This window comes from Bos grunniens, chromosome 3, assembly GCF_055505025.1.
Source record: "Bos grunniens cultivar Pamir isolate PY7600 chromosome 3, Bosgru_T2T1.0, whole genome shotgun sequence".
In the NCBI taxonomy this organism is placed as follows: domain Eukaryota; kingdom Metazoa; phylum Chordata; class Mammalia; order Artiodactyla; family Bovidae; genus Bos; species Bos grunniens.
In genome coordinates, this window is record NC_141167.1 from 89828378 (window position 1) to 89855246 (window position 26869).

General features: G+C 44.5%; 2 protein-coding genes and 1 long non-coding RNA gene across 4 annotated transcripts; all 3 read left to right on the forward strand.

Moving 5' to 3' along the window:
• Positions 1-425: 425 nt before the first annotated feature.
• On the forward strand, positions 426-7034 carry LOC147376048 (uncharacterized). The gene is made up of 6 exons (XM_086391820.1): positions 426-664; positions 857-1059; positions 1173-1298; positions 1706-1783; positions 5337-5430; positions 6890-7034. Exons 2-5 carry the CDS (start codon positions 921-923, stop codon positions 5360-5362), a joined length of 369 nt encoding a protein of 122 aa, XP_086247946.1. The 5' UTR covers positions 426-664; positions 857-920; the 3' UTR covers positions 5363-5430; positions 6890-7034.
• A 1537-nt stretch (positions 7035-8571) lies between these two features.
• On the forward strand, positions 8572-11680 carry LOC147376049 (uncharacterized). Of its 2 annotated transcripts, XR_015160670.1 has the most exons (3): positions 8678-8808; positions 9050-9106; positions 11438-11573. It is a non-coding gene; the product is annotated as an uncharacterized LOC147376049 (long non-coding RNA). The 2 variants fall into 2 exon arrangements; XR_015160671.1 differs by lacking the exon at positions 9050-9106 and having other exon boundaries at positions 8572-8709; positions 11438-11680.
• A 3087-nt stretch (positions 11681-14767) lies between these two features.
• On the forward strand, positions 14768-25293 carry DDX20 (DEAD-box helicase 20). Its single transcript, XM_086391781.1, has 11 exons — positions 14768-15090; positions 15726-15820; positions 16467-16635; positions 17232-17346; positions 17469-17611; positions 17752-17890; positions 17989-18047; positions 19331-19413; positions 19738-19843; positions 19965-20066; positions 23761-25293. The coding sequence occupies exons 1-11, from the start codon at positions 14790-14792 to the stop codon at positions 24924-24926; spliced, it is 2478 nt and encodes an 825-aa protein (XP_086247907.1). The 5' UTR covers positions 14768-14789; the 3' UTR covers positions 24927-25293.
• Positions 25294-26869: the final 1576 nt, after the last annotated feature.

A 26869-nucleotide genomic window follows, 5' to 3' on the forward strand; every position in this document is an offset into this window, starting at 1 on the left:
GGGGGACGCCTTCAGCCAATGAGGAGAGCGCACAGGGGGCGCGGGCTGGGCGACCGTGGGTGGACCCTGGGGCGGGTGTGTGCACTAGGCGGAGACCTCCGCTCCTGGGGGCCTAAGCTAGCACAGGCGACGCCTACCTGGCCCTGGCCTGCGCAGCGGAGGGGGATATCGTCACGCCAGACTGTACCAACGTCCCCCAACAAATTACGTGACCCTCCCCCCAACAGAGAGCGCCCCGTCTTAGGGATGGGCATTGGGTACCAGTCTCGAAAGAAGCTGAGTGTCTCAGTGTCAATCCAGTTTCCCAAACTCTGATCAGAAAAGCAAGACCCTCCACCCCAAATGCCACTCAGCAGCTCTTTTGAATTCTGAACTGTTCAAAAAAATGGACTTGGGAAGAGTGGGCCTACCTGACCTCCTAGTGAAGGGTCCTCCCCTTCCACTCCTCACCCGGGGGCGGAGGAGCGGCCGCTCGGTCCATTTACGTATTTAACACGAAGCAAAGTAGGCTCTACTTAGTACTCCGGATAGGGTTGGAGGTCTGCGTGCGGATACTGAATAAGACGCGCAAGCTCTCTAGCCTTAAGAACAAACATGGGGCGCCGGGACGGAATGGAATAAGACAAACAGGTTTAAAAAAAAAAAAAAGGCACTGCGATTTCAGGTAATGATTCTTTATGAAAACATAAAATAGGGTCATGGGATAGGGGCTGCTTTCAATAGGATGGGCAGGGGTGGAGGAGCAAGCCTTGCTCTCTCCCAGTTATCCTACTTCTTGCTCTGGCCACTTGCGAAGCTCTCTGTTAAGTCGGAGAAGGGAGAGGAAACTCAAAGATGCCACGATTCTATTCAACAGACGCGGCCCATGCACCGGAGCTGTGAGAGCTCCAGCCACTCCCTGGGCGGTGGAGGTGCCACAGATGAATCGGAGAAGGGCCCGCAGGCAGACCCGGGCGCTACTCCCAGCGGAACCCTGGACTCCCAACACCAGGCTCCGTGCGTGTTGGGGCTGCGGTTTCTACCCTGTGCCCAGGCACCGTGCCACCCGGCCTGGCCCGGGTGTGTGTGTGTTATTGGGGGGGAGAGGGGCGTGTTGCAGGGCACGAGAATAATTAGCTCAATTAGAGACGTGTTGTTTCAAGGTAATTAACGCGGAAAGTGTCCCCCGGCAGAATTTAGGAGTCTCCGAGTGAGACAACCGTGTGAAGACGCGAGAAACGGAGCAAAGAGAGAAGGCACAAGCTTCCGCCATTCCGATCCTTGCCAACAAGAGCGCCACTTCTGCTTACTATGGAGAGGTGAGAGAGAAAGAGGAGGGAGGTTAGCCAGGAACATCCTTAGAAGTGAAGACTGCGGAGTCCAGTGGGATGGCCTCCACTTAACCCCGGGTTCTTAGTTACAGTGGACCTTATCTAGGGTTCTCGGCCCAGCCCCGAGTGCCCCCTTTGGATGAAGCTGGGCAGCGGTAGCCGCTGGCTAGAGAAAAGGAAGAAGAGGCACAGGCGGGTCAAAACTCGGTCCGAAGCCTGTGTCTCGGTGGCATCGCCAAGCTCAGATGCCCGCGCTCCCTTCACAGAGGTCGCTACCCAGGATCCCGCGTGAATCTGAGAAGCCGACCGCCGCGGGATGGAGCTGAGAATCTGCTGCCGCGTTTCTAACGCCGGCTGGGAGAGTCCCGAAAATACATTTCCTTCCTCTCTCCCAGGTCGGCCACAGCCAGCGGCCAGAATGGCCCCGCTGGTCCGCTCAGCGTCGCAGCGCCGGCTCCGGCTTCCTTGCAGTTGTGAGTCGAGATACCCCAGGGGCCCCTTTGGAAAAAACCCGAGGAGAGTTCAGAGTGGGAGTCACCTTCAAGGACGGAGCTGAGTACTCCAGCCCAGCTGAACTGGTTCTGAAGTTGAATCCTCTGGGACTGCCGATTAATATTTAGTCCAAGGGGGAAACTTTATGCGGGGGAGAGTGGGAAAGGGGGAGAAACACCACAAATGGTTCTCCAACCCAGAGGGGTGTGCTTTGCTTTCCAGCACCCAACACAGCGGCAACTATGGGAAGCATGGAGTTTGTGCTAGTGGTTGAAATAGTCTTGAGAATCAAGTTTCAGGTCTGATTTTTCTCCATCCCTGTGACCTCATGGATTGGAATCCTCTTGGAAGTTAGTAGGAGGGTGGCTATGGTTAAAACTCCAAGAGATGCAGGCTGATCTTTTGGCAAGAATTCAGGACTGGGTAGTTAGGCCCTCTAGACTATGGACATGAACTTGGGCAAACTTCTGGAGATGGTGAAGGACAGGGAGGCCTGGTGCTACAGTGGGGTTGCAAGGAATCGGAGGAGACTGGGCGAACTGAACAACAACAGCAAACTGTTGACAACACAGTATGATCTTGAACAAATGCTTTCCTTTGGCCTTAGTTTCCCTCCTGCTAAGTGCTAAGTCACTTCAGTCGTGTCCGACTCCGTGCGACCCCATAGATGGCAGCCCACCAGGCTCTGCTGTCCCTGGGATTCTCCAGGCAAGGACACTGGAGTGGGTTGCCATTTCCTTCTCCATAGTTTCCCTTATTTATAGTTTAAACATGTGAATTTAAAACTTTTACATTCATTACAAAACTCTATTTTGATCATCTGTGGTCACAGCAAGAGGAATCCATCTTAGAGATGAAGAATATATTGTTAGCAAAGCCAAAGATTGCACACCACCCACTTTTAAGGTCGAAGCTATGGCAAGACAAAAAAAAAAAAAAATGATGACCATAATCTCACTGCAGTACTCAGAAGAGAAGTTGCAGGCAAGTCAGAAGTGCTAGTACTGTGGTTCCCACAGGACTCTGGAGGACAATCACTGTCAAGCTCTGGAGTGCTTTTATGATCCTGGTACATTGCAGCCTTCTTGCTCCCCTGTCCCTGAGAAGAACAGCATTACACCAGAGTGCAGGGCTATCTCTGTCTTACCTGATTTCTGAAATGATAGATCTGTCACCTGAGCAGAGCAGGAGACAGGAGTAGGAAAAAGCACTGCCCTCCACTTTTCTTTTTCTTTTTCCTCCTAAGTAGTAGAGAATAAAGCCTGTTGCCATGGTTGTGTAAACAGAGATAAATATTCCTGGGCTGAGGCTGGGGGGTGGGGGATAGGGGACATGATTCATTTTTGTTGAAGAGGAATCAAATGGTTCAGCCTCCTCCCTCCTGCCCCCCAAAACTCAGCCTGGGGGGAAGGTGAGATTACCTCATTTGAAAATAAAGAATAAATCAAAGGTGTTGAGATTGGATGTGAAGGCACTTTCTCAAAGCCATCCAGAGCTGGGGTGGAACCCTCAGAAGGTATCTCAGTTTTGCCCCCTGCTGGTGGGTATAAGTACTTTTCTTGAGGGAGCGAGTTGCAGCTCCTGGAGACAGTTCCTAAGGGTGTAAAAAACTCCTGTTTGCCCAGCCTTTCAGGGAAGGGGGTCTCCTCTGCCCCACTGCCAGAACCTGAAGGTCCTGGCACTGATGACTGAACTCAAAAGGATAGGTAGAACCTGTTGTGTCCCAACAGAGCTCAGATCCTAAACTAAACAATGGAAACACTGCCATTCTTCTGGCTCCAGATCCTATGGTCCCCACCTGGACGTATCCACCCACCAAGTCCTAGCCTGCTCTGGATGAGGCACTGCTGAGTGAGGCTGTGCCTATCTCATCTCCACTGGCAACAGAAGAGCTAGGGAGCTCATCCTAATGTGAGGAAGGGCCACACGCAGTCTACAAACCTCATTATGACGTCACCCTCCCAAGGGTGGGGTCTGTGTCCCCATTGCGTTCAAGCCTCCGCCCCTTGTGGCTTGCCAACACCAGTATCCCAATCCTCCTCCCCAGTCCCCCCATGCCTCCTGAGCATCAACAGGAAAGGCTGACCCTAGAGATAAATGTGCTGTTGGAATGTGTTCAGATATCACTGCGGAACTGTTTCTGTCCAGGCAGAGGACCTCTCCTGGCAGGCAGGCCCGGAGGTGCTGAGCAGAGACTGTGCGTCTGGTGTGAATGCTCGGATGGTGGGGGAGGAACTGGACAGAGGCCTAACTCTTCTTAAAATGAACCTCTCAGTTTTCATGACATCTTCCTCTGTCCACCTTAGACAGAAGCCTCTTCAATTCCAACACCAGGGGAGACAGCAGAGAGACGAAGTGGCCTGTATGTTGGGAGCTCTCTAGGTTCCAAAAGAAAGATTCACTTTGAGATTTAAGTAAAAACTCTTTTGACTGGGTGGCAGAATCAAAGACTCTAGTCATAAGGAGCTCCTTAGCATTTAGTGTCTTCAAACATAGAGTATCATTCTCCCTGCCTACAGACAGAGCAACTGAGGCCCAAAGAGATTCATCTTTATGGTGATATAATAAAGTCTCCCTATTCCCAAGGTAACCTTTTCCTACTGCCCTCCTCTGCAGAAAGCAGGAGACAAGGGGATTACTGGGATGATGAGCCACTGAAGGAGTGAGTCCTGGTACTTCCCCATCTGCAGAAAAGCCATCACTCTTACACAGAGTGCTAACTTAGATGCCACTCCCACAGTCATCACTTCTTTACAAATTCCCTGGGCTCTGAGACCAGGTTCTCAGTTTTACAGGCACTGAAATTTTGAGGGAGGAACACAGGAAGGTGTTGGAGGAAGCAGTAGTGGGATAGTAGTTTGAGAAAACTCCCACGAATGAATGGATTATGTCACCTGAACAATTCAGAAGGAATTGTAAGTGCAAAATTAGACTAGTCTGAATACTGAGCAGTTAGTCAATGGACTGCTCCCTACCTCTATTTGGAATTATTTTCAGTTATGGGCCTGTGCTTATGGCGCCTAAGTGATGGTCTCATTTCTGTGGGGAAGTAAACATTTCCATTTTGCAAACACTGGCTGGAAAAGCAAATATTTTCCAACTGCAAAGAACACCTGAAGAACGTCAGGGCAGAGCCAAGGGAAGTACTTATGGAATTTGTGCAAACTAACGCTGTTTGATGCAAACTGGGAAGGAAAGTGACCAGCTCCCCGCACTCTCTGGGGGATATTCTGACATGTCTGACTCCCTGGAGGCCCAGCGCTGACTTCCCTATAATTTCATATGGCCTGCAACTCTGGGTGAAAGTTTTACACACGACTTGGCCCTCTCCACCAGTTTCTGGAAGTTGTAAGCAAGGACCAGGCATTGGCCCCTTTCCAGGGGGAGATTTGTCAGCAAGAGAGAAAGAAGTCTACTGGCTTCTCCCCCTGAGGCCATGGGGTGAGGAGAAGAAGAGGTCACGTTTCAGGTTTGGCTTACTGAGCATTTGTTTCCACCAGGCTGGCTCCTAAGCCTCTCCTTGGTCTTTTGCAGGTGCTGGAGAACTGTCTTCACCCTGACCAGACATCATCCTGGGCGTCCGGTTGAAATTTCAGCCTTGAGATCCTGAGGGGAACCAGTGCCAAAGGTGACAGCTGCTTCTGTGAGGGGTTCTGCTTGGCCAGAGAGGCTGGGCCATCTCCTAGGGGGTTCATGGGGATGCGGGTGGGGTGGGCAGGGACTCAGTCTGTACCAAGAAACAGCCTCTAGTCCCCTGAGTGGAAAGGCAATGAGGCCAAGAAACACTGCCATCACTTAAATGAAGATGCTAATGGGAGAATAGAAGCTGAACATGCAAAGGAGTTTGGGTTTTTTTTTATTGCCCTCCCTCCTCCCTGCATTTGGACAGGTTTTCTTTGCTGTGATTATTCCTCATGAATCATCATCCATAGAAAGTGACTGAGGCAATGGAGAGTGAATAATGAATCCCCTAAATGGTCTTTTGTGTCTCTGCCTGGAGGGTTTTGGAAATAACTTGCATGTTAATCTCTCTGACTTAGAATCATAGAATTGGGGAGCTGAAAAGGATCTTATAGATAATCAGAGAATTGTGACCTTGTGGAAAGACCCAAAATCAAGCTCAATGGGTCCGAATCTCCAGTCTATCACTAAAAATAGAGCTAGCTACCATTTGTTGAAGGCCTTCCTTGTGTCAGGCACTCATCTGTTCTTCCCAAGCCCTAGGAAGCAGGACTTCTATTGCTCCATTCCGCAGATGAGGAAGGGAATGGGGAGCCAGAACTCCCCTCAGGTCACGCAGAGGCTCTGGCTTCAGTTCAGAACCCATGCTCTCTCATCACTCCACTGCCTCACTGTGTGGCCTCGGACAAGTAATTTAACCTCTTTGGGTCTCAGTTTTCTCCTCTGTGACCTCTAAAGTTTGAGAGTCTGCATTTCCCACACAAGCATATGATTTTACACACCAGAAGAGTGCAGCACAGAAATGTTGAGTGATTTGCCCTAGGTCACCCAGCTTGCTGATAGCAAAATTCAGCATAGGAACCCAGGTCCTGTGATCTTCCCTCTTCTTCCCCGACTCTCCCCTCCCCACCCCACCCAAAACCTCTTTTCCTTCCATCACACTTTGGCAGGTATTTCCAGAGGAATCCAACTCCTTGCCTTGGATATCTATGATTTCCGATGGATAGGTTGGAGGTGTTAGATTTGGATGTGGCCAGGAGAAGGTGATGGCACCCCACTCCAGTACTCTTGCCTGGAAAATCCCATGGAAGGAGGAGCCTGGTAGGGCGTAGTCCATGGGGTCTCGAAGAGTCAGGCACGACTGAGCGACTTCACTTTCACTTTTCACTTTCATGCATTGGGGAAGGAAATGGCAACCCACTCCAGTGTTCTTGCCTGGAGAATCCCAGGGACGGGGGAGCCTGGTGGGCTGCCGTCTATGGGGTCGCACAGAGTCGGACACGACTGAAGCGACTTAGCAGCAGCAGCAGCAGTCATAATACCAATGATGAACTCAGGAGGCTGGTGATAATTTGTTGGAGTACCTTTGACCTATCTGCCCACCTGCTCTTCGCTATCTTTTTCAGGTCAAGAGTGGTGATGAAAATCATGTGATAACCATGAGGGAAGAGCACAGTGAGGCCTTATCTGGTGTGGCCCATGCACACTCTCCCCTAGTGGGTACTATTGCCAGTTGTCTATCCTCATCAAATAAATGATGTGCCCTCTCTCCTCCAGTTTCCTTTATGGTGGCAGTGGTTGAAAGTCTGCTCCTCTCTCCCCTTCCCTCTGTCCTTTGTTCTCCCTGTCCCAGGTTCTAATCATTAACTGGTGTGTGATGAGCCTGCTTTGGAGGAGGTAGGGATCCAGGGCATCTATGGTAATCACTATGCACCATCTTTGCCAGCATCCCCATCCCAGTGTCTTCCCCACCGAAAATAGATTGGAGAGGGGCGCAGGTGTCAATAAACAAATCATTAGGGTGCATCGGACGTGAGAACAGGGACATCCTGGCTGAGGCATTACTTGGTTCGCAATGGCACTGGGTGGCTCACACACTCTGAAATGAGCTGTCACCCACTGGTGAGTGGAAAATTAGCTTTGGCAGGTGAGGAACTGGGTGACAGTGAGGAAGCCAGCAGGGTATCAGTGTTATCCGTCTCCTATTGCTGTGTACTACTGTTGCTAACATTATATTTATTTCCCACTCTCCACCCCCCAACTTGTAATTAAGGTGGAATGGAAATGACTCAGAAGGGCTTGGGCTGGTGGGAGAGTGATATGAGCACCTTAGGATGGCCTGGTGACCTTTGAAGCCAGCTGTGTGCTTTGCAGGTGGGCTGCACCAAGCCAGGTGGGGACTGGCATTTTCCTGATGGCCCATGAAGCAAGCTGTGTGGTTTATGTTTCTCTGATGGGTGGAAAAAGAGCTGGTGGTCCAGGGATTGAGTCCTGGGAAATTCTGCATATGGCGTACGTTGGGGCCAAGCGGGCCGAGACGGGCAGGCGGGAGACCTGGGGTCCTTGGACTGGCTCTGCTGCTTGTCTCTGCCTACTAGTTGGCTCTGTAATCCCCCTCAACCTCAGTTTCTCTGGCTACAAAGTGAGGAAAATTATCTCACTCTGTCTGCTTGCTGTGCAGATAAAGTGGGTAGAGGCCCTTTGAAATGTCAAGAACACTGTTCCAAATGTGAGGCCTGACTGCCAAGGGAATTCTCAGAGCCTCCTGGGAGGCAGCAGTCTGCCGGTGCGTCACTTTCGCAGCTTGTGCTCAGACAGGTACTTCAGCCTCTCACATCCGTAAATCTCATCTCCTATCTATAGTCAGCAAATAAGGGAAAGGACAGGCCTTGCTCTGCCACCATCTGATGTTCTTCCCAGCCCTGGCCTCCCCTGCCCCCACCCGAGGCGATGATTCCCCTGCCCTCCCTCATCTGCTCCCGACCTGTCAGTTTAATTTAACGATGTTGCAGGAGAGGTTTGATTTAATCAAACCAGTTGCTGTATCCATTCTGCTCAGAGGTCCCTCAGTGTCACCACTGAGGCTCAGATTAGACGGTGACAATTACTCCTTCTTCCCTGGTTATGGCCTCCCCCTTCCTTTCTCTCCCTGGGGAGAACAAGGAGGCAGATCAGTCTCCTGGGACCTAAGAATAGATGCGGGAAGATCAAAGGAGGGAAGCGGACTGGCCTCAGAGAGCCCCTCTCGTGCCTTACATGGCCTTGTTTAAGGCTGAGCAACAGCCCGAGGGATGGGGGGAGCAGAGAATGTGAGCAGAGCTGCTTGGAAAGGCTCAGGGCTGTCTGAGGACGCAGCTGAGCCATCCTCGCTGCCATCAAGGGTGGCCTCGGAGATAAAACCAAGCTCCCTTATTGTCAGGGAACTGGATGGAGGGCGGGCGAAGAGGTAAGGTACTCTCTGCACGCTCCAGACCACGAGAATTTCTTTTCAGTTTCTCAGCCGGGATTCTGGGGTCTCCAGAGCTGGGAAACAACAGTAAAAGAGGTGAGGCACCATCCATTGAGTTTTTGTGACTTTGCCCTTGGTGTGAAAGCAGCAGTGACAGAAGGAGGCTGTGTGGATGTGGGGTACCAGTGGTGTGTGGGGGTGTGTTGTGTACCTGAGTGTCTGTGGCTGGGGAGTCAGGCAGGGGGGCCCTGGTGCAAACAGTTCAGGTTTAGGGAGTTTGGAATTCTGGAACAAATCTCTCTTGCCACTTAACTCTTGCCTTTCCCTCCTTCTCCAGGAAGCAGGTGCTCGGCACCTCTTGCTCTCTTGAGCAGCTCATTGAAGAGAAACAAAGGTGCCTCGAAGGGGACCTCTCTTGGGGGTGATGAAAATCTTTTTTCCCTTCTGCTCATTTGTGTCACATTCTTCCATTGGGCCGGGCGACTGACAGGTGCACCCTTCCCCAGGCCCCTTTCAGAGTCCCCTCCCTGCTGTTTGTGTCTCACCCAGATATCCAGCAGACACCGCCTTTACAGGAGCTAAATATGATTAGTAGAAACCCTTCCTGACAGCTCCAAAGAGAAGCCCTCAAATGCATATGCTATTGAGTGCATCTCATCGCTGCTGACAGTCACTTTATCAATTAAATTCCACCTTCCCAGTCTTCAGAGACGCCACCAACCTCCCTACCTAATAAATCACAGACCCCAGTTATCGTTAAATGTCCCATCAGTCTCTAATAAACCCCTTGCCAACAGGAGCAGGTTATTTATTATGCTGCCTGGACAAAAATGAATTGGGCCCCGTTCTCAGAAGAGCAAACGTGATGCCTTTCTCCCTAAAGACTGAGGCTGTGGTATTAAATGGGGCAATTCATCAATGTGGGCCTTGAGCAGAGGGGAGTCTGGTCGAGAGAGAGAGAGAGAGAGAGAGAGAGAGAGAGGAACCCGGGCCTTTGCTGCTTCTCCCCTGCTCCTCATACCTGTCTGAAAACACTAAGGATTTGGTCACCCCACAGGCCAAGGGGCACATGTGAAAATAGTTATTCTCCACATCAAAAGTTCGCTATGTAGGATCCAACAAGGTCATGAAACAAAAATTCTGTCCAGAAGGCCAGATACTGTTACTTAATAAACTTGACATAACTTAAAGTTATGGATGGTACTAGTCCACTGAGTAGATGAACTGAAGAATACAGGAGGAAGGGTTCCCTTTGCCTGGAAGAGAGAACCAGAAAACACGTGCTCAGTCACTGTTTGTGGGCTAAGCAGCACATAGGTAAGCACTGACTCTCAAAAAGGGGCGTTTAACACCTAAAAGACCCTGTTAGGTGTGAGAAACAGTGTGTAGAGTGGGCCTTGTAGTTACTGCCTCATGTTAGATCCCAAACTGAGAGGATGCTCGATGGTCTGCAAGTGACAATCCAAACTCCTCAGCTTTGTCATCAAGCCCTAGCCTGTATTTCCAATTGCATTTCTCTCTGTTGTGACCTAACACTATCCCACTCTGGGCAAGCATAACATTAATTTGATATTCCTTGTGGTGGCAGGCAAGGCCCTCTAGACTATGGGACCAATATATCTCTGCAACCTTATTCCTGGTAATTGCTGCCATACTTGCCTCCGTTCACGCTGAAGCTCATACCTTCCCTAACTGCTGTGGTTTCTCATGCTTCCACGCCTTTGCACAAACTGTTCCTTCTGCCCAGAATATCTTTCTACGTTGTCTGCCTGGTGAGCTTTCTTTCCACCCCCACTGCCTGATTGAATTCCTTATCTATCCTCCAGGATCAGCTCAGAAAATCAGTCCCCAGTGCTTCAAGGCACTAGGACTTTGTCTCCTGGTGCTGCTGTCATGGCAGAAGGACTCGACTCTAGGGAGTAGGAAAAGAGCGATCTGGGCATGGAGGTTTTCTTCTAGTTCTGTGCACGCTTTAAACCACTTTGATTTGAGGTGGGGAGAGAAGATCATAGAGTAAAAAGCTGCTGGTCTCTGAATACCAAAAGCTGTTTTTCTCCATTTCTCAGAAGTTCTCACTGTCTCCCACATGACAGCCACACTTTGAGCAGCTAAGGCTCTGAAAAATGTCAGTGCTGCATATAATTGTACAGCACCTTGTGCTACTTGTATATTTCCTCCTTGGTCAGTGCTGTCTGTTTGCACGTATCTTTCTGCTTGAGGGCAAGTGCTCTGTTTATTTTGTCCCATCTTTGTATCTCCAGCATTTGGCTGATTTACAAATCAGCCTTTAGATTTAGGCCTTTAGATTTCTGTTGCAAGAATGAATAGAGATGTTTGCAGATTGAATGCAAATAATAAGGTTGCCTACCCTTTGTTGCTCTGAGGATCAAATGAGAAAAAGTGGCTATAAAAATCTTAGTTCTTGAAATATACACATTACCGTGTGTAAAATAGTGGGAAGTTGCTGTGTAACAAGGGAGCTCAGCCCAGTGCTCTGTGATGGCCTAGAGGGGTGGAATGGGGTAGAGGGGTGGGAGGGAGGTTCAAGAGGGAGGGGATATATGTATGCTTATGGCTGATTCACACTGTTGTATGGCAGAAGCCAACACAACACTGTAAAGCAATTATCCTCCAATTAAAAATAAATCTAAGGACTTCCCTGGTGGTACAGTAGGGAGGAATCTGCCTACCAGTGCAGGTGACGCGGATTCAATCTCTGGTCCAGGAACATTCCGCAGGCTGTGGAGCAACTAAGCCCTTGTGCCACAACTATTGAGCCTGTGCTCTACAGTTGCTACTACCGATCCCCTGTGCTGCCAGTACTGTGCGCCCTAGAGCCTGTGCTCTGCAACGAGAGAAGCCACAGCAACGAGAAACCTGTGCACAGCAACTAGAGAAACCCCCTCGTGCAAAGAACCCATGGAACAAAAAATAATAAATAAATAAATAAGTGCTATTAAAAAAAAAACTTAGTTCCTTCCTTTTTTTCCCACATAGTCCCATGGATCCTCACACCCAGGTGGGCCACCTTATACTCCTGTCTTTATTTACATTATTTACCTTTCCTCTGGGTGCAGAAACTTCCACTGTGAAATGATTGTCTGGGACTGTTTGTTTGAACCTCAAAATCCATTCAGGGTTGATATCTTACTCCCACTTCTTCAGTTCACAGGAATCTATCCCTCCACTAGCTTCCAGGTATATAACATAAGGAAAGACTTTCCAGGTAGACAAAACTGCATAAAAGGAGGCTGGGGTCCCATTGTGATTTTATCCTGGGAGAGGCCAGGAGGTAGACAACAGTCCAACTTTTTTCTGTATATGTTACTCTCATACCTCCTGATTATTAAATGGTCTCTTACCTTTGTGTTTTATTTTTATGGCACTAAACATTATGAATAACAGCATTCTTCCAATTTTTTAACTACTGAAGAAAAAAATGTATTGATTTGTTGGCAATGGCACCCCACTCCAGAACTCTTGCCTGGAAAATCCCATGGGCAGAGGAGCCTGGTAGGCTGCAGTCCATGGGGTCACGAAGAGTCGGACACGACTGAGTGACTTCACTTTCACTTTTCACTTTCATGCATTGGAGAAGGAAATGGCAACCCACTCCAGTGTTCTTGCCTGGAGAATCCCAGGGACGGGGGAGCCTGGTGGGCTGCCGTCTATGGGGTCGCACAGAGTCGGACGCGACTGAAGCGACTTAGCAGCAGCAGCAGCAGCATAGCAATATAATTTATGCCTAGTAATATAACTGCAATATTGTGTCCATAAGACTTTGTAAACAACAAATGTAATGACAATGCCTATAAAACTATAAATGTTCTTTTCTGGAAAAATAGTCTTTGTATTTCTTTTGGGATGAGAGCTAAGTTCTTCATTGGTGATTGGTGTGAGTTCTACACAGCTGCTGCTGAGCATGAAAATTCAGCTTAGATTTTTGAGCAGGAAAAGGTCTGTCATTCAATGTTTATTAGGTCCACCAAGGGCCCGGTGCTGGATTGGACAGCCTAGAGTAAGAAGATTTCCATCCTTGAGAAACTCATAGTTTATTTAGTGTGAAGGACAGATATGTAAATAAACAAACAGAACAAGGGAAGAACTAGACTGGAATCACTTATAGTGAGAAGTGGGACCCTGGGATGGGAAATAAAAAAGGTGGTCAAGAGGCGTAGGATCAGAAGCTGGACCCAAACAACCTAATATATCTACTTAAGAAAGGTCACTCCAGGGCCTGTGGGGTAGGTGCCTGGGAGAGAGAAGAAACTCTGAGCAAGGGCACCACTCAGGAGGCTGTTGAAGTAGGATGATAAAGGGACCTAAAATAGGACAGAGCTATGGAGACTGGAGAAGAGATATGGATGAGATATTCGGAGGCAAAATTACCTGCCCTTGTAACTGTTAGAAAGGGGAGGGACTTCCCTGGCAGTCCAGGGGTTAGGATTCGCCACTTTCACTGCTGGCCTAGTATTCAAGGGGTTCACTCCCTGGTTTATCCTGAACGTTGCACCATGTGGTCAAGAAAAAAAAAAAAGAAAAAAAAGAAAGGGGAAGTATAGTGCAGGATGCAGTCAAGAATAATTCTGAGGTTTGGGATTCAAGGATTAGGTGAATGAAAGAGGTAGGGTACTAGGAGGAAGTCTGAAACCTTTACTGCTCACTCCCAAGGCCCCCTTCTTTCATAGGAACAGTTGATACTTTGTTAGCGTTTTATAAATTTCTAAGAAAAATGCATCTGAGGACCCCTTCCCAATGAGATTACCAAGCCAAAGTCCTCCTACCTCTTCTGGAATCTGAATCATCACTGTGTGTGTGTGTGTGTGAGAGAGAGAGAGAGAGAGAGAAGGGAAATGTAAACTGGTGAGAGATAATGACCAGAATTATGGTATCAGGACAAAGGCAAAAGTTGGGGTTAGATGCAGGATTATCTTTAGATTTGGAATTGTAAGATTAGGTTCCAGAAACACTTACATTGGAGGTTATGATTCAGACTTCGTTATAGGAACTCATTTGTTCAATAAATATTGAGCACTTACTCTGGGTCAGATTGCTTTTTTCCAACAAGGGATATTGAAGAGAACAAGAGAGATTAGATCTCTGTCCTCATAGAGTCGGGGAGACAGACAATAAACACGATTTCAGCTAGTGATAAGTACTATGAAGAAAAATAAACCAGAACATGGGAATAGAGTGATGAGAAAAGCTGGGGAGCTGCCAGGATGAGGGACCTATCTCAGGGTGTTCAGGAAAGTCTTCTTTGAAAAGGTGATATTTGAGCTGAGACCTAAAGTTGTTCTTGAAATGGTGTTGGGGAGGGATAGGAGCAACGCGCAGAAAACATTAAATTTGAGCTTAGACATCGAAGTGGATGGAGGTGTTGAGACGGGAGATAGAGGTACAAGTGTGGAGTTCAGAGGTCGGAGGTGGAGATTCGAATGTGGGAGCTGTCAGTGCAGTTGCTGGTTCCTATCCGATTTCTTTTATCAGGGCTAACTGTGTGCCAGGTACTGTGCTAGGGGTTGGGGACACAAAGAGGAAACCACACAGACATATACTACGCAACGTGGTCAATCGTCTCGCTGTACTCCGGGCGCTCTCCGAGAGCGCAGGTCAAGGCAGCGAGTTGGGACGGGACAGGGTGGGGATCGGGAGGGAGCGACCGCGGAGTCAAGGCCCGGAGGCGGGGAGCTTGACGCACAGACCGCATCACAAAGCCAGCTTTGTGAGGCAGCCAACTCTGGGCGCTGGGCGGGGCGGACCCGCCCACAGAGGGCCTTGGGGCGGGGCGGGGCGGTGCTCCCATCGCTAGCGCGGCGCCCTCTACAGGTCGCAGGCGGCGATACGCTGGTAACCTCTGTTTTCCTCTCCTCCCTTTTCCCGCCATCCTCTGGTCACATTTTTTTGTTGTTGTTGTAGTTGTTTCTGAGTGTTTCTAAGCCTTCAACTTCCCCTCCTTTTCGAGGCCTGGCGTGTCAATGTCTTCGCGGGAAGAGTGCCAATAAAGTTTTTCCTCTTCTCGCTCTCAGGCTCCCAGCCTCGCCCCAAGTACCGCGAGATCCGGCGGCGCGGCTACCATGGCGGCGGCGTTTGAAGCCCCAGCGGCCTTAGAGACCGTGGAGACCGCTATGCCGGCGGAGCGTGTGGCCACGCAGTTCTCGGCCCCGGAGCCAGCCTCCCGGCCGGTGCGGACCCTGCGGACGGCTCACGACATCAGCGGCCCGCGGACCCGCACTGGGGACGTGCTGCTGGCAGAGCCAGCAGACTTCGAGTCGCTGCTGCTGTCGCGCCCGGTGCTGGAGGGCCTTCGGGCGGTTGGCTTCGAGCGGCCGTCGCCCGTGCAGCTGAAGGCCATCCCTCTGGGGCGATGTGGACTCGGTGAGGGAGGGGGCACTAGCGGAGCCAGGAGGGCCGAAGGTGGGGGATGCTGGGGGCGGTCGAGCCATGGCGAAGGCCGGGAAGGGCCCAGGGCGGCTGCCTGCAGGGTCACGACACCGCATTCCGCGAGCCTCTATTTCCTACACTGTCAAACGGAGGCGCAGTACTGAATTTGGAGATATTTAAGGTCCATTCCATTCTGACAAGTGATTCTATGTTTGAGAAAAGCAAACAGTAAGGATCTCGGATAAGATCATCCTGGATTAGGGTAGGCCCTAAATCCAGTGACTAAAGCCAGAAATTGTAGTTACACAGCTTCGCGCCAAGAAATATCAGAGCCATCAGAAGCTGGAAGAGACAGGGAAGAATTGTATTGAGACCATAGAGCCTTTGGAGGGAATGTGACCCTACTGATACTTTGATTTCATACTTCAAACCTCTGGTTCTTAAGCCTAAAGAAGAAAAGAAATGGTAGGGGTTCAGGGAGGAGGCCTGTTTCTGGATATGGCTTCATGCTTTTTTAAGAGTTAAGGGTAAAAACCAAAGTGCCAACGATGTGATCTCTGGAGACCCTTCTAGTTCTGGGATTCGTACCTAAGTTTCTTCAGTCCTAGCTAACTTTTTTTTCTTCTCAGATTTAATTGTTCAGGCTAAGTCTGGAACTGGGAAAACCTGTGTCTTCTCCACCATTGCTTTGGACTCTCTTGTTCTTGAGAACCTAAGTACCCAGGTGAGTTTGGCTCAGATGACCCAAAGGAGGGTATGTTATGTGGATTTTACTACACGTCAGATGAAATACCAGTGGCTCCTCAGAGATAGAAGTGAAGTTGGTGAATGATTCCCTTGAGGCATAGATGACAAGTATACGGGGAAAGTAGACGTTGAGGCTATTGAGTGGTGGAGGTATGGATGGGATAGTGACCAAATAGAAGTTTAGAGATTTCTGTTATTACTACATGTTAAATAAAACAAGTCTGCCATGTGTATCAATTTTGTCATTTCTTGAGAATACAAATAGGGATTTTTTTTTTATGCTTTTATTTGCTCACCAGATTATGGTGAGGTTTAGCATTTTGCCTGATTTGTGGTAATGAGGTAATTGGCTGTTGTCGTAACTAGGTGGTTCTTAACAGTGACTGTATTATACTGATCTCCCATTTTCTAGATTCAGAGTGTGTCTAAGATGGCCTTACCCAAATTAACAGGAGATTTGGGTTTGGGGATCATTTCTTCAACAAAGATATGTTAAAGATAATATGATTTGCCCATGTTATCTGTAAACAATTATGCCAGGCACTGGGGATATCTTTTTGAGTCCTACCTTATATATTTATTCTGCTGACTTGTTAAAGGTATATTTTATGTTTTGTTTTTAGATTTTGATCTTGGCTCCTACAAGAGAAATTGCTGTACAGATACATTCTGTTATCACAGCCATTGGAATAAAAATGGAAGGGTTAGAATGTCATGTGTTTATTGGAGGGACTCCATTATCTCAAGACAAAACCAGACTTAAAAAGTGTCATATTGCTGTTGGTTCTCCTGGTAAGATATCAGCACCTTTTAATTACTAGGCTTTTAAGTAACTGAGCACTTTAATATAACAATAAGAATATGGCAGTCTTTGATAACTATGGTAATTATTTTGAGTATTAAAGATGAAGAACATTAGATTAGTGAGATATAAACACATGACTGGATTACCAACAGAATGTATAAAATCTCCATTCCTAAGGATGTTTAAGTATGGGATAGGCCTTTGAAAAGAAGAGTATTGAGATGACTTTCAGGAAGCCCTTCTAAGCCATGGATTGGGATTATTCTTTGCTTCCGTATTATCTTTCAGTCATGAATCACTCAGAATCACAATCGCATTCAGTGCCTTACAGCTCTTAATAGGAATAGTGTTTATTTTCCATACATACTGGTGATGAAATGTGAGGGAAGAATAACAGATTTAGGCAGGATCAGAACTCAAGATTTCTAATTTGTGGGGTGTAGTGTGTAAATAGAGAATAGTGAGGGTTGGCTCAGATCAGCAGTTCCACCTGTTAAGTAGAGTAACAGAATTGGTTGAAATTTCCACAAATTGGTGCATTGTGAATATTTGAATATGTTTTGTTTTGTTTTCTGGAATTTAGGCAGAATTAAACAACTGATAGAACTTGACTACTTGAATCCAGGCAGTATACGTCTCTTTATTCTTGATGAAGCAGATAAGCTCTTAGAAGAAGGCAGCTTCCAAGAGCAAATAAAGTAAGAAAAACAAGTAACTTGATTATTAAAATGGTGCTCCAAAGTATCTGTCTTTGGCTTTTCTAAGTGGTGATTACCATCTGAATAGTTTTCAGAGTGTGTGTTTTTCTTTCATTTTGCAGTTGGATTTATTCTTCCTTGCCTGCAAGTAAACAGATGTTGGCAGTGTCAGCTACTTACCCTGAATTTTTGGCTAATGCTTTGACAAAGTACATGAGGGAGCCCACTTTTGTAAGACTAAATTCCAGTGATCCGAGTCTAATAGGTGTGTATAGATATTGGATTTGTTACTTACTGGGTTTGTTCATGATATTCTGGAGCTTTCTTTTGTTTAGTTGTCTATTGCTTTCATATTTGCTTTATTTAGCAAATAGGTTTGTTTTAACAGAAGACTCTTCTTTATAGGTTTGAAGCAGTATTATAAGATTGTCAATTCATACCCTTTGGCCCATAAGATTTTTGAGGAAAAGACTCAACATTTACAGGAACTGTTCAGCAAAATTCCATTTAATCAAGCCTTAGTCTTTTCTAACTTACACAGCAGGTACTGTACCTTAAAAGTCATCTGGGGAACTTATGAAATACAAAGATAGGTGTGGGCAGTATTTGTAAAATTATAACCCTCTGTGTTATTTTTCATAGAGCACAACACTTGGCTGATATCCTTTCTTCTAAAGGCTTTCCTGCCGAGTACATTTCAGGTAACTTCATCTCTTAACTTTAATCTTTGTTGAGTATCCTGACTTGAAGCTTCTCCCAAGTCAGAAGAGATACCACTTTATGAGTTGACTTGTTAATGTGGGGTTATACTGAGTCTTTAGAGTAAACGGAATTTCAGGTTTATTTTTCACTGAGATTTGGTTATACCAATATCCTTGTTTTTTTAAGAAGTAACATGGTTTATAATATAGTAGAAAACTTGAGTTATATCCACAAATAACTGATTTTATAAAAACAAAGTCTTTTTTTTGTCTTAAGATAATCATGTTAAAATTGCTAAGAATTGCTGACTGAATTGACTTTTATGGTCTCTTGGAAGGCAAAACTGATTGATTTTCATTTATTTATTTATGACTGTGGTGGGTCTTCATTGCTGTGAAGGCTTTTTCTCTAGTGTCAGCGATTGGGCTTTTCACTGCAGTGGCTTCTCTTGTTGTGGAGCATGGACTCTAGGCTCGAAGGCTTCAGTAGTTGTGATGCATGGGTTTAGTTGCTCCACAGCATGAAGGATCTTTCCAAACCAGGGATTGAATCCATGTCTCCTGCGTTGGCAGGCAGATTCTTTATCACTGAACTACTACCAAGGAAGACTCAGAACTGATTGATTTTTGACACAAAGGTGAATTATTACTGCTGACCTAGGAATGGAAGATTTAAAGGAATTTTTGATCAGTGAGAGCCTTTTTAGAGCTTTGGTTGCTATCTCAGCTTAGTTTTTAACCTGTTAGTATAGGCTTGTTTGGTAATGATATATCTCATGGACCAATATTTGGACTGTAGATCACACTTCAATACCAAATTGATAAGCAGCTGATTAAAGCAATTTTATTTTGCTAAGAATTGTTAAACCTTATATGTAACTTTTAGATATAATGTTATATCTGCAAGCATAGCCTAAGTCACCGTTTAAAAATGAATTTTTAGGGACTTCCCTGGTAGTCCAGTGGTTAAGACTCTGTGTTCCCACTGCAGGGAGGCATGAGTTTAATCTCAGGTTGGAAAACTAAGATCCCCACATACTGCAGCTAGGCCAAAAAATAAAAATAAGAAAAAAATTAAAATTGAATTTTGAGTTGATTGCCTAACTATATTTTAAAAGATTCTGACTTTAGGTCATAACCTAGATTTCCATATAATGACAGAATTAACTTTGGTTGTTACATTTTTTAACTGTTAAGACTGGGTATTACTATTTCTGCTTTTTGTGGATTTGATAAATGTATATTAGCTTGTTTTATGTGACTTTATTTCTGGATCTTTTTAGGCAACATGAATCAGAATCGGCGTCTTGATGCTATGGCTAAACTGAAGCAGTTTCATTGCAGAGTCCTCATTTCCACAGATCTGGTAAATTTGCTGTTCAGTTTGGGTGACTAATCCATCTGGACATATGTTATCAAATATACTGATTTCAACTATTACTTTAGGTGGGTGTATCTGACAGGAATACCAGAAGATAATCATATTCCAGTGCTGGGGAATATGTTTTCCTAAAACTGTCTTTTGTGTTTTTAATATTTATTCTTGAAGGCAGTTATTTATTAGAAACAAATTTTCCTTTGCTCCTAAATATCCTCCTGTTCTTAATTTGGCTCTTGGTTACACTAGAATAATGGTGTGTCCATGCAGTCGTTACTGCAAACAAGCACTTGTTCTTTTCTTGAATTCAAGACTTCCCGTGGAATTGATGCTGAGAAGGTGAACCTAGTTGTAAACCTGGATGTACCATTGGACTGCGAGACATATATGCATCGAATTGGCAGAGCTGGCCGTTTTGGTAAAAAGAAAAAAATTGAGATGCTTTCTTTAAGGGGAGGAAGCTATACTGTGGCAAGTGGACTTGGAATGTCATTTATATGAAAACTGACTTACTACTTAACATTCTTTCGGTGCTTTAGGAACTTTGGGACTGACAGTGACCTACTGCTGCAGGGGAGAAGAAGAAAACATGATGATGAAAATTGCCCAGAAATGTACTATCAATCTTCTGCCTTTACCAGGTATATTTTATCTGTTTCATTTGCTGTTGAAATAATAATGGTAATGATGATAGGCCTAATAAAAATAATAGCAAACATAGAGTATTTATGATGTGTAATGTTCTAAGTATTTATAAATATTTATGTATGTTAACTCATCTAATGCTCACCACAATCCTTTGAGTTATGTGCTATTATTATCTACCTTTTGTAGAAGAGGATATTGAGACAGAGAGAGGTTAACTATTTGCCTAAGGTCTTAAAGTTAATAAGTAGCAGGGAGAAAATTGTAAGCTAACAATATATTTTTCACATGAAAAGTGAAAAATATATTTCTGTTGTATTAACTCCATAGTTTATAGCCTTCAAATTTGATTTTATTCTTTTATATCAAGGATGTATCTTACCTTTTATGTTGTGGTGAAGATAATTCTTCTCATGTTCTCCTTTGTTATTATGAGGAAGTATCTTTAATTTGAATGTTTAAGTATTTTCTTTTGATTATAATGAATCATTTATCAAGCTTCTTTTTAAAAGTGCCATCTTGGAAACAATGCATGTTTTGAAACTATTAATGATTTCTTGAAAACTTTTTTTAAAAACCCTAAACTCTTGTGTGGAAATATGATTTATATGCTGTACGGCTGACCCTTGAATAACATGGGAGTTGGAGGTGCTGAGCCTCTGTGCAGCATAAGTCCCTGTATAACTCAGAGTCAGCCCTCCATATCTGTATTTCCACATTCACTGATTCGGCCAACAGCAGACTGTGTAGTACTGTCATATATACTGGAAGAAGTCTGTGTATGACTGGACCTTCAAACCCTCAGTTCAAACCTGTGTTATTCAAAGGTCAACTGTATATGTTAATGTATGCATGTTAGTGTGTTCAGTTCAGTTTAGTCGCTCAGTCGTGTCCGACTCTTTGTGACCCCATGGACTGCAGCACGCCAGGCCTCACTGTCCATCACCAGCTCCTGGAGTTTACTGAGACTCATGTCCATTGAGTTGGTGAAGTCATCCAGCCATCTCATCCTCTGTCATCCCCTTCTCCTCCCGCCTGCAATCTTTCCCATCATCAGGGTCTTCAAATGAGTCAGTTCTTTGCATCAGGTGGGCAAAGTATTGGAGTTTCAGCTTCAACATCAATCCTTCAAATGAATATTCAGGACTGATTTCCTTTAGGATGGACTGGTTGGATCTCCTTGCTGTCCAAGGGACTGTCAAGAGTCTTCTCCAACATCACAGTTCAAAAGCATCAATTCTTTGGTGCTCAGCTTTCTTTATAGTCCAACTCTCACATCCATACATGACTACTGGAAAAACCATAGCCTTGACTAGATGGACCTTTGTTGGCAAAGTAATGCCACTGCTTTTAAATATGCTGTCTAGGTTGGTTATAGCTTTTCTTCCAAGGAGCAAGCATCTTTTAATTTCATGGCTGCAGTCGCCATCCACAGTGATTTTGGAGCCCCCCAAAATAAAGTCAGCCACTGTTTCCACTGTTTCCCCATCTATTTCCCATGAAGTGATGGGACCAGATGCCATGATCTTCATTTTCTGAATGTTGAGCTTTAAGCCAACTTTTTCACTCTCCTCTTTCACTTTCATCAAAGGCTCTTCAGTTCCTCTTTGCTTTCTGCCATAAGGGTGGTGTCATCTCCATATCTGAGGTTATTGATATTTCTCCTGACAGTCTTGATTCCAGCTTGTGCTTCATCCAGCCCAGTGTTTCTCATGATGTACTCTGCATGTAAGTTAAATAAGCAGGGTGACAATATACAGCCTTGATGTACTCCTTTTGCTATTTGGAACCAGTCTATTGTTCCATGTCCAGTTCTAACTGTTGCTTCCTGACCTGCATACAGATTTCCCAAGAGACAGGCATATATATATATATATATATATATATATATATATATAAAGCAGGTGTGTATATACACACACACACACACACACACACAAACACACACACATACACACACATCAGTCAGTTCAGTCTCTCAGTTCTGTCCGACTCTGTGATCCCATGGATTGCAGCATGCCAGGCTTCCTTGTCCATCACCAATTCCCGGAGCCTACTCAAACTCATGTCCAATGCGTCAGTGATGCCATCCAACCATCTCATCCTCTGTTATCTCCTCCTCCATATATTATATAGATATATATCTATATAATATTGTATATATTATACAATATTGTATATTGTATATATATATTGTATATATATATACAATATAGATATTGTATAGTTATATAAACATATATATAAATGATCTTCTAGAAAATGGGATATGTTATTGAATAAATATGGCAGTGAATATTTACCAATATATTTCACTCCTTTAGTGATTTTTACAAAGCTAGATTAAGCACAGGTCTAGGAGTACTGTGAATTTTAGTAGTTCTGGCTTTGTGATAATTCATTTTATTATCTTTTTACAGATTTTTAAAATTACTCTAAGCTTATGTCCGGGTTTACAAAGTATTTGTTTTTAGAGTAGATGGTCTTTAGGTTCTCTGAGACTATATTTTGTTAATTCTCTCTATAAGTATTGATAATCTTTGTAATTATAAATACAGAAAAAAATTGAAAATTGACATAGGAGGAGTAGGCCTTGTGGTAGGATTCAGTATCATAACATCTAGTGATAAAAAGTTGTCTTTGGTTACTGGAAAATGACATGTATTTGGATCTTTATGAAGTGTTAACAGAGCCCTGAAATTGTGAGAAAATGATACTCATGGTGTTAGATCTGTATTGGACTAGACACTTGTGTGACCACAGACTGTTCAGGTGAGTATCCAGGAGCAGGATTAGGAGGGAAATTGACCTGAATGATAGATCTCTGCAAGCAAGGGATATCATCTTAGCAGGAATCTGAGTTTAGTCAGAGTTTCTATTCAATGAAGAATCAAGAGCCCCAGCTGAAGAATCCAGATCTGAGGGAATGAGTAGTGGGTACACATACATGGAACAGCACCAGCAGTGACAGGTGAGCTCTTTGTAAAGCTGAGGCTCTGTGTACTTGCTCTAAGATGAAAATTGGTCACACTTTGGAAAGACCTGAGTGTAGGTAGAAGCAAATTGTCACACCTGGCTGGAAGAGGAAATTCAGAGGGTTGGAGCCAGTACATTTTTTTAGATTTACAAGTGCCATTGATATCACAGGTCTTTTCACAGTCATCTATCTGTCTTTTTTCCCCTGTGGAGGTTTTTTCCCTCCACCATTGAGGGAGTTGATTTTTCCCTGGTAGAATATAATATAGGGTGGCAGATTTACTTGGGTGCAGAGTTGCGGTTGTAATATTTCCCAGTTGGTAAGCTTTAGGGAGCATGGTCTGTTTTCTAATACCTTTGTTTTGCTGCTATGAGTCGTGAGATCACAGGCAGAAGTTGGTGAGAGGGAGATGACGAGGGGTAGGAGAACTGCTACAGAGGCACCTTACTCCTAGAATCAGCTCTTTTCACTGAGAGGTTAGAGGGTGATACTGCTAATGAGTATGGGATGGTCTTGTATATTTGTCACCAAAATTCTTTCCTGTGAGGATTACTTAGGTCTTTTTAAATACTAATATATTAAGCTTCTTAGTATATTGTTAGTGTATTTTGTTTCTTAACTCTTTTGACCATGGAAAGCTTTATTAAACCATTCAGAAAATGCTGGTCTAAAGCAACTTGAGAATTTAATACTTTTTAATTCCTTTTATGTAGATCCTATTCCTCCTGATCTGATGGAAGAATGTTTGGATTGGGATGTGGAGGTTGAAGCTGCCATGCATACATATGGTTTAGCAAGTGTACCTACCCAGCCTCTAAAAAAGCATATTCAAAAAATAGAGAGAACCTTTCAAACTCAGAAAGCTCATGGTAAACACATGGCTTCATCTAGGAATACTTCTATATCTACAGTATCAGTGAAATCAAAAAGTAATACCAAACAAAAACTTCCTGTGAAAAGCCATTCAGAGTGTGGAATCGTAGAAAAAGTCATACCACCAAAAGAACTGGGCTGTGCAGTACAACCGGAAGAGCAAATGAAGAATTCTGTTCAGACCTCTATTGAAAACCCTACTAACAGTCAGCACCAAGTCAAAGAAGCTTCTGTGTCACTCCCCAAAATTCCTTGTCTGTCTTCCTTTAAAACCCATTTGCCGTGTATTTTGACTTTTGCAGAATTGGTGGAGGATTATGAACACTATATTAAAGAGGGTTTAGAGAAACCTGTGGAAATCATCAGACACTACACAGGTCCTGAGGATCAGTCTGTGAATCCTCAAAATGGTTTTGTGAAAAACAGGATTACTGAAGAGAGAGTGCAGATATTGGCAAGTAGCAGCCAGTCTGGAGACTCCGAGAGTGACAGTGATTCTTACAGCTCAAGGACTTCTTCCCAGAGCAAAGGAAATAAGTCATACTTGGAAGTTTCTTCTGATACTCAGCTGAAAGACTCAGAATCTATTCCTATGGATGGCCATATCTCTTTGGAACAGCCTCTGAATGGAAATGACACCCCTAGCCTAGTAGAGTATCAAGAATCAACTGAAATCCAAGTAAAGACAAGGCATAAGGAGGGCGCTAACCATAACCAGAGAGCTAAGCAGAGCCGGAGAAACCTTCCCAGGCGATCTTCCTATCGATTGCAGACAGAACCCCAGGAAGATGGTTGGTATGACTGCCAGAGGGAAACACATCCAAGTTTTTCTGATACATATCAGGACTATGAGGAGTACTGGAGAGCTTACTACAGGGCATGGCAGGAATACTATGCTGCTGCTTCTCAGTCGTATTATTGGAATGCTCAGAGGCATCCAAGTTGGATGGCAGCCTATCAGATGAATACCGTTTATCTACAAGAAATGATGCACAGCACCCAGTGACAGTAGGCTGCCCCTCACACCATCTGGGCATATCAAGTGATTGCCATCCTCCTTGACCTATCGGGGAGTGGTGTATAGTGGCATTTTTTGAGGAACTGGAGAAGTCTTGAGGCTTTCTGCTGGGACATATCTATTTTTCAGGTTGTTTTGACCTAAATCAACCTGATGTAGGTCAAGTGTATTATCTTTTTAAAGATCTTTTTAAAGAAACTCCCTGGATTAGATTCCTGAAAGAAAATTTGGGGGATGTAAAGCTAAAGGTCCCAGGGTGCCATTTTCTATAAGCCGTTCTGAAAAGAAACACTGAAAAAGACTTATACCACTGCTTACTTTAAAAGAAATAAAAACCTTGAGATTTGAAAGGTAATGCTGGTTTATGTTGTGGAGTTCTTTCCAAAAGTCTTGGGCTGCATTTCCATAGAGGTGTGTTCTTACAGAAATTTGTAGCATGGTAGATAGAAAACTGCTTCTCCTTTTGGGAATAAACATTGATTTAGACTTTCCCAAGGTCCTTGATTTGATGCTATTTGCTTCCAGTGAAAAAAGAAATTCAGCCAAGTGTGCTGACATGTTTATTGTTCATCTTTTGATGATGATGTCTTATTTTTAAGATTATAGGAGCTGTCTGTGTTTTTGATATGCATTAAATAGCTAAGGATCAGTGGCTGTCTTTTGTTTCTCAGGAAAAGGAGCAGCTCTTCATCTTTGTTGATTTTTGGATCCTTTTATGAATCTGATGAAAGCTATAGATTTGTCCCAAAAAGTTTCTCATTCTGTAAACAATTTTTTTTCAAAGGGTTCATAGACCTTTTGAAGCCCATCTCTGGGACCCAGATTAATAGCTGCCTTATTCTGCTAGTTAGTAGGCTAAGGGAAGTTTCTAGCATTTTTCTGAAATTCTGTGTCTATAAATTATGATTTAGAAAAATGTAATTAGAAGTTACATATTCTTTAATTTCTTTATAGCATCCCTTTTATGAATTCATGTTTGGTTCCAAATCCTTTCTGTGAAAGGGATTTGTAGTGAGAGAACCACCTATGAACAGAGATATGTATTTACTTTTTAAAAGGGAAGCTCTCCTTTCCTGTGTACATACTTGTCTAGGCAGTTATTAACATTTTCCCCCAGGGCTGTCAGCAAACATCTGCAGCCATTGTCATTAACTGTCCAGCACTCACATAACACAGCCCTAATGGTTTAACTTAGATTCCTGTCATTTTGGGTTGGGCAGTGATAGGCTTTACTTATACATACCAGTACTGTACATGTATTACCAAGTTAGAGTGAATTAACACTGTAAATAGCAAATCCATAATTAGGTCCAGCATGTCATTAAGATGACTTTAATTACACGTTTAAGATCCTGTTGTTACATAATTGAGCTTAGCTCTTTTTTTTTTTTCCTACCCTTTTCCCCCACAGTACAGCCAAGTTCACAGTTTATCATTGCTAGGGGATTTTAATTAGGATACTTCTGTATCTTAATTAGAAATTAGGATACCCATTAGTCTTGAAATTAATTGGATTCTCTTTTAGGGTTGTCTTTTTTGTGTTTGCTTTTTTTTTTTTTTTTAAAAGGAAAATAAGCTGGAGGTAAGCATATACCATAACACATGAAGATACTGATTTCATTTTTCATAAGCATTTTCCTTGGAACATTTCAGCAGTTACCTTTCCCAGATAAGAGGTGTAGTTATTGTGCTGGCTGTGGAAGGAATCTGCTGAAATTATCAGTCTAGGTGCACATCCCCCTAATCTGTTAGGAGCTGTAGGTAGGTTTTAGGCAGATTTACTTGAGAATGTTTTGTGGTGTAGTGGAAGGAGTGTTTGTCTTAGTTGACTCTCTGCTACCAACTTTTTTACCTTGTACTAGTCATTTAACCCAGAGAAGGCACTGGCACCCCACTCCAGTACTCTTGCCTAGAAAATCCCATGGACGGAG

Bases quoted from the DNA above. Each gene is read 5' to 3' on its own strand.
- LOC147376048 (XM_086391820.1), top strand. From the start codon at position 921: ATGAATCGGAGAAGGGCCCGCAGGCAGACCCGGGCGCTACTCCCAGCG. The intron at 1,060-1,172 runs GTGTGTGTGTGT...GTCCCCCGGCAG, and splicing joins TGCCACCCGGCCTGGCCCGG to AATTTAGGAGTCTCCGAGTG. The intron at 1,784-5,336 runs GTGAGTCGAGAT...GGTCTTTTGCAG, and splicing joins GCTCCGGCTTCCTTGCAGTT to GTGCTGGAGAACTGTCTTCA.
- DDX20 (XM_086391781.1), top strand. From the start codon at position 14,790: ATGGCGGCGGCGTTTGAAGCCCCAGCGGCCTTAGAGACCGTGGAGACC. The intron at 17,891-17,988 runs GTACTGTACCTT...TATTTTTCATAG, and splicing joins TTTTCTAACTTACACAGCAG to AGCACAACACTTGGCTGATA. The intron at 19,414-19,737 runs GTAAATTTGCTG...CTTGAATTCAAG, and splicing joins TCCTCATTTCCACAGATCTG to ACTTCCCGTGGAATTGATGC.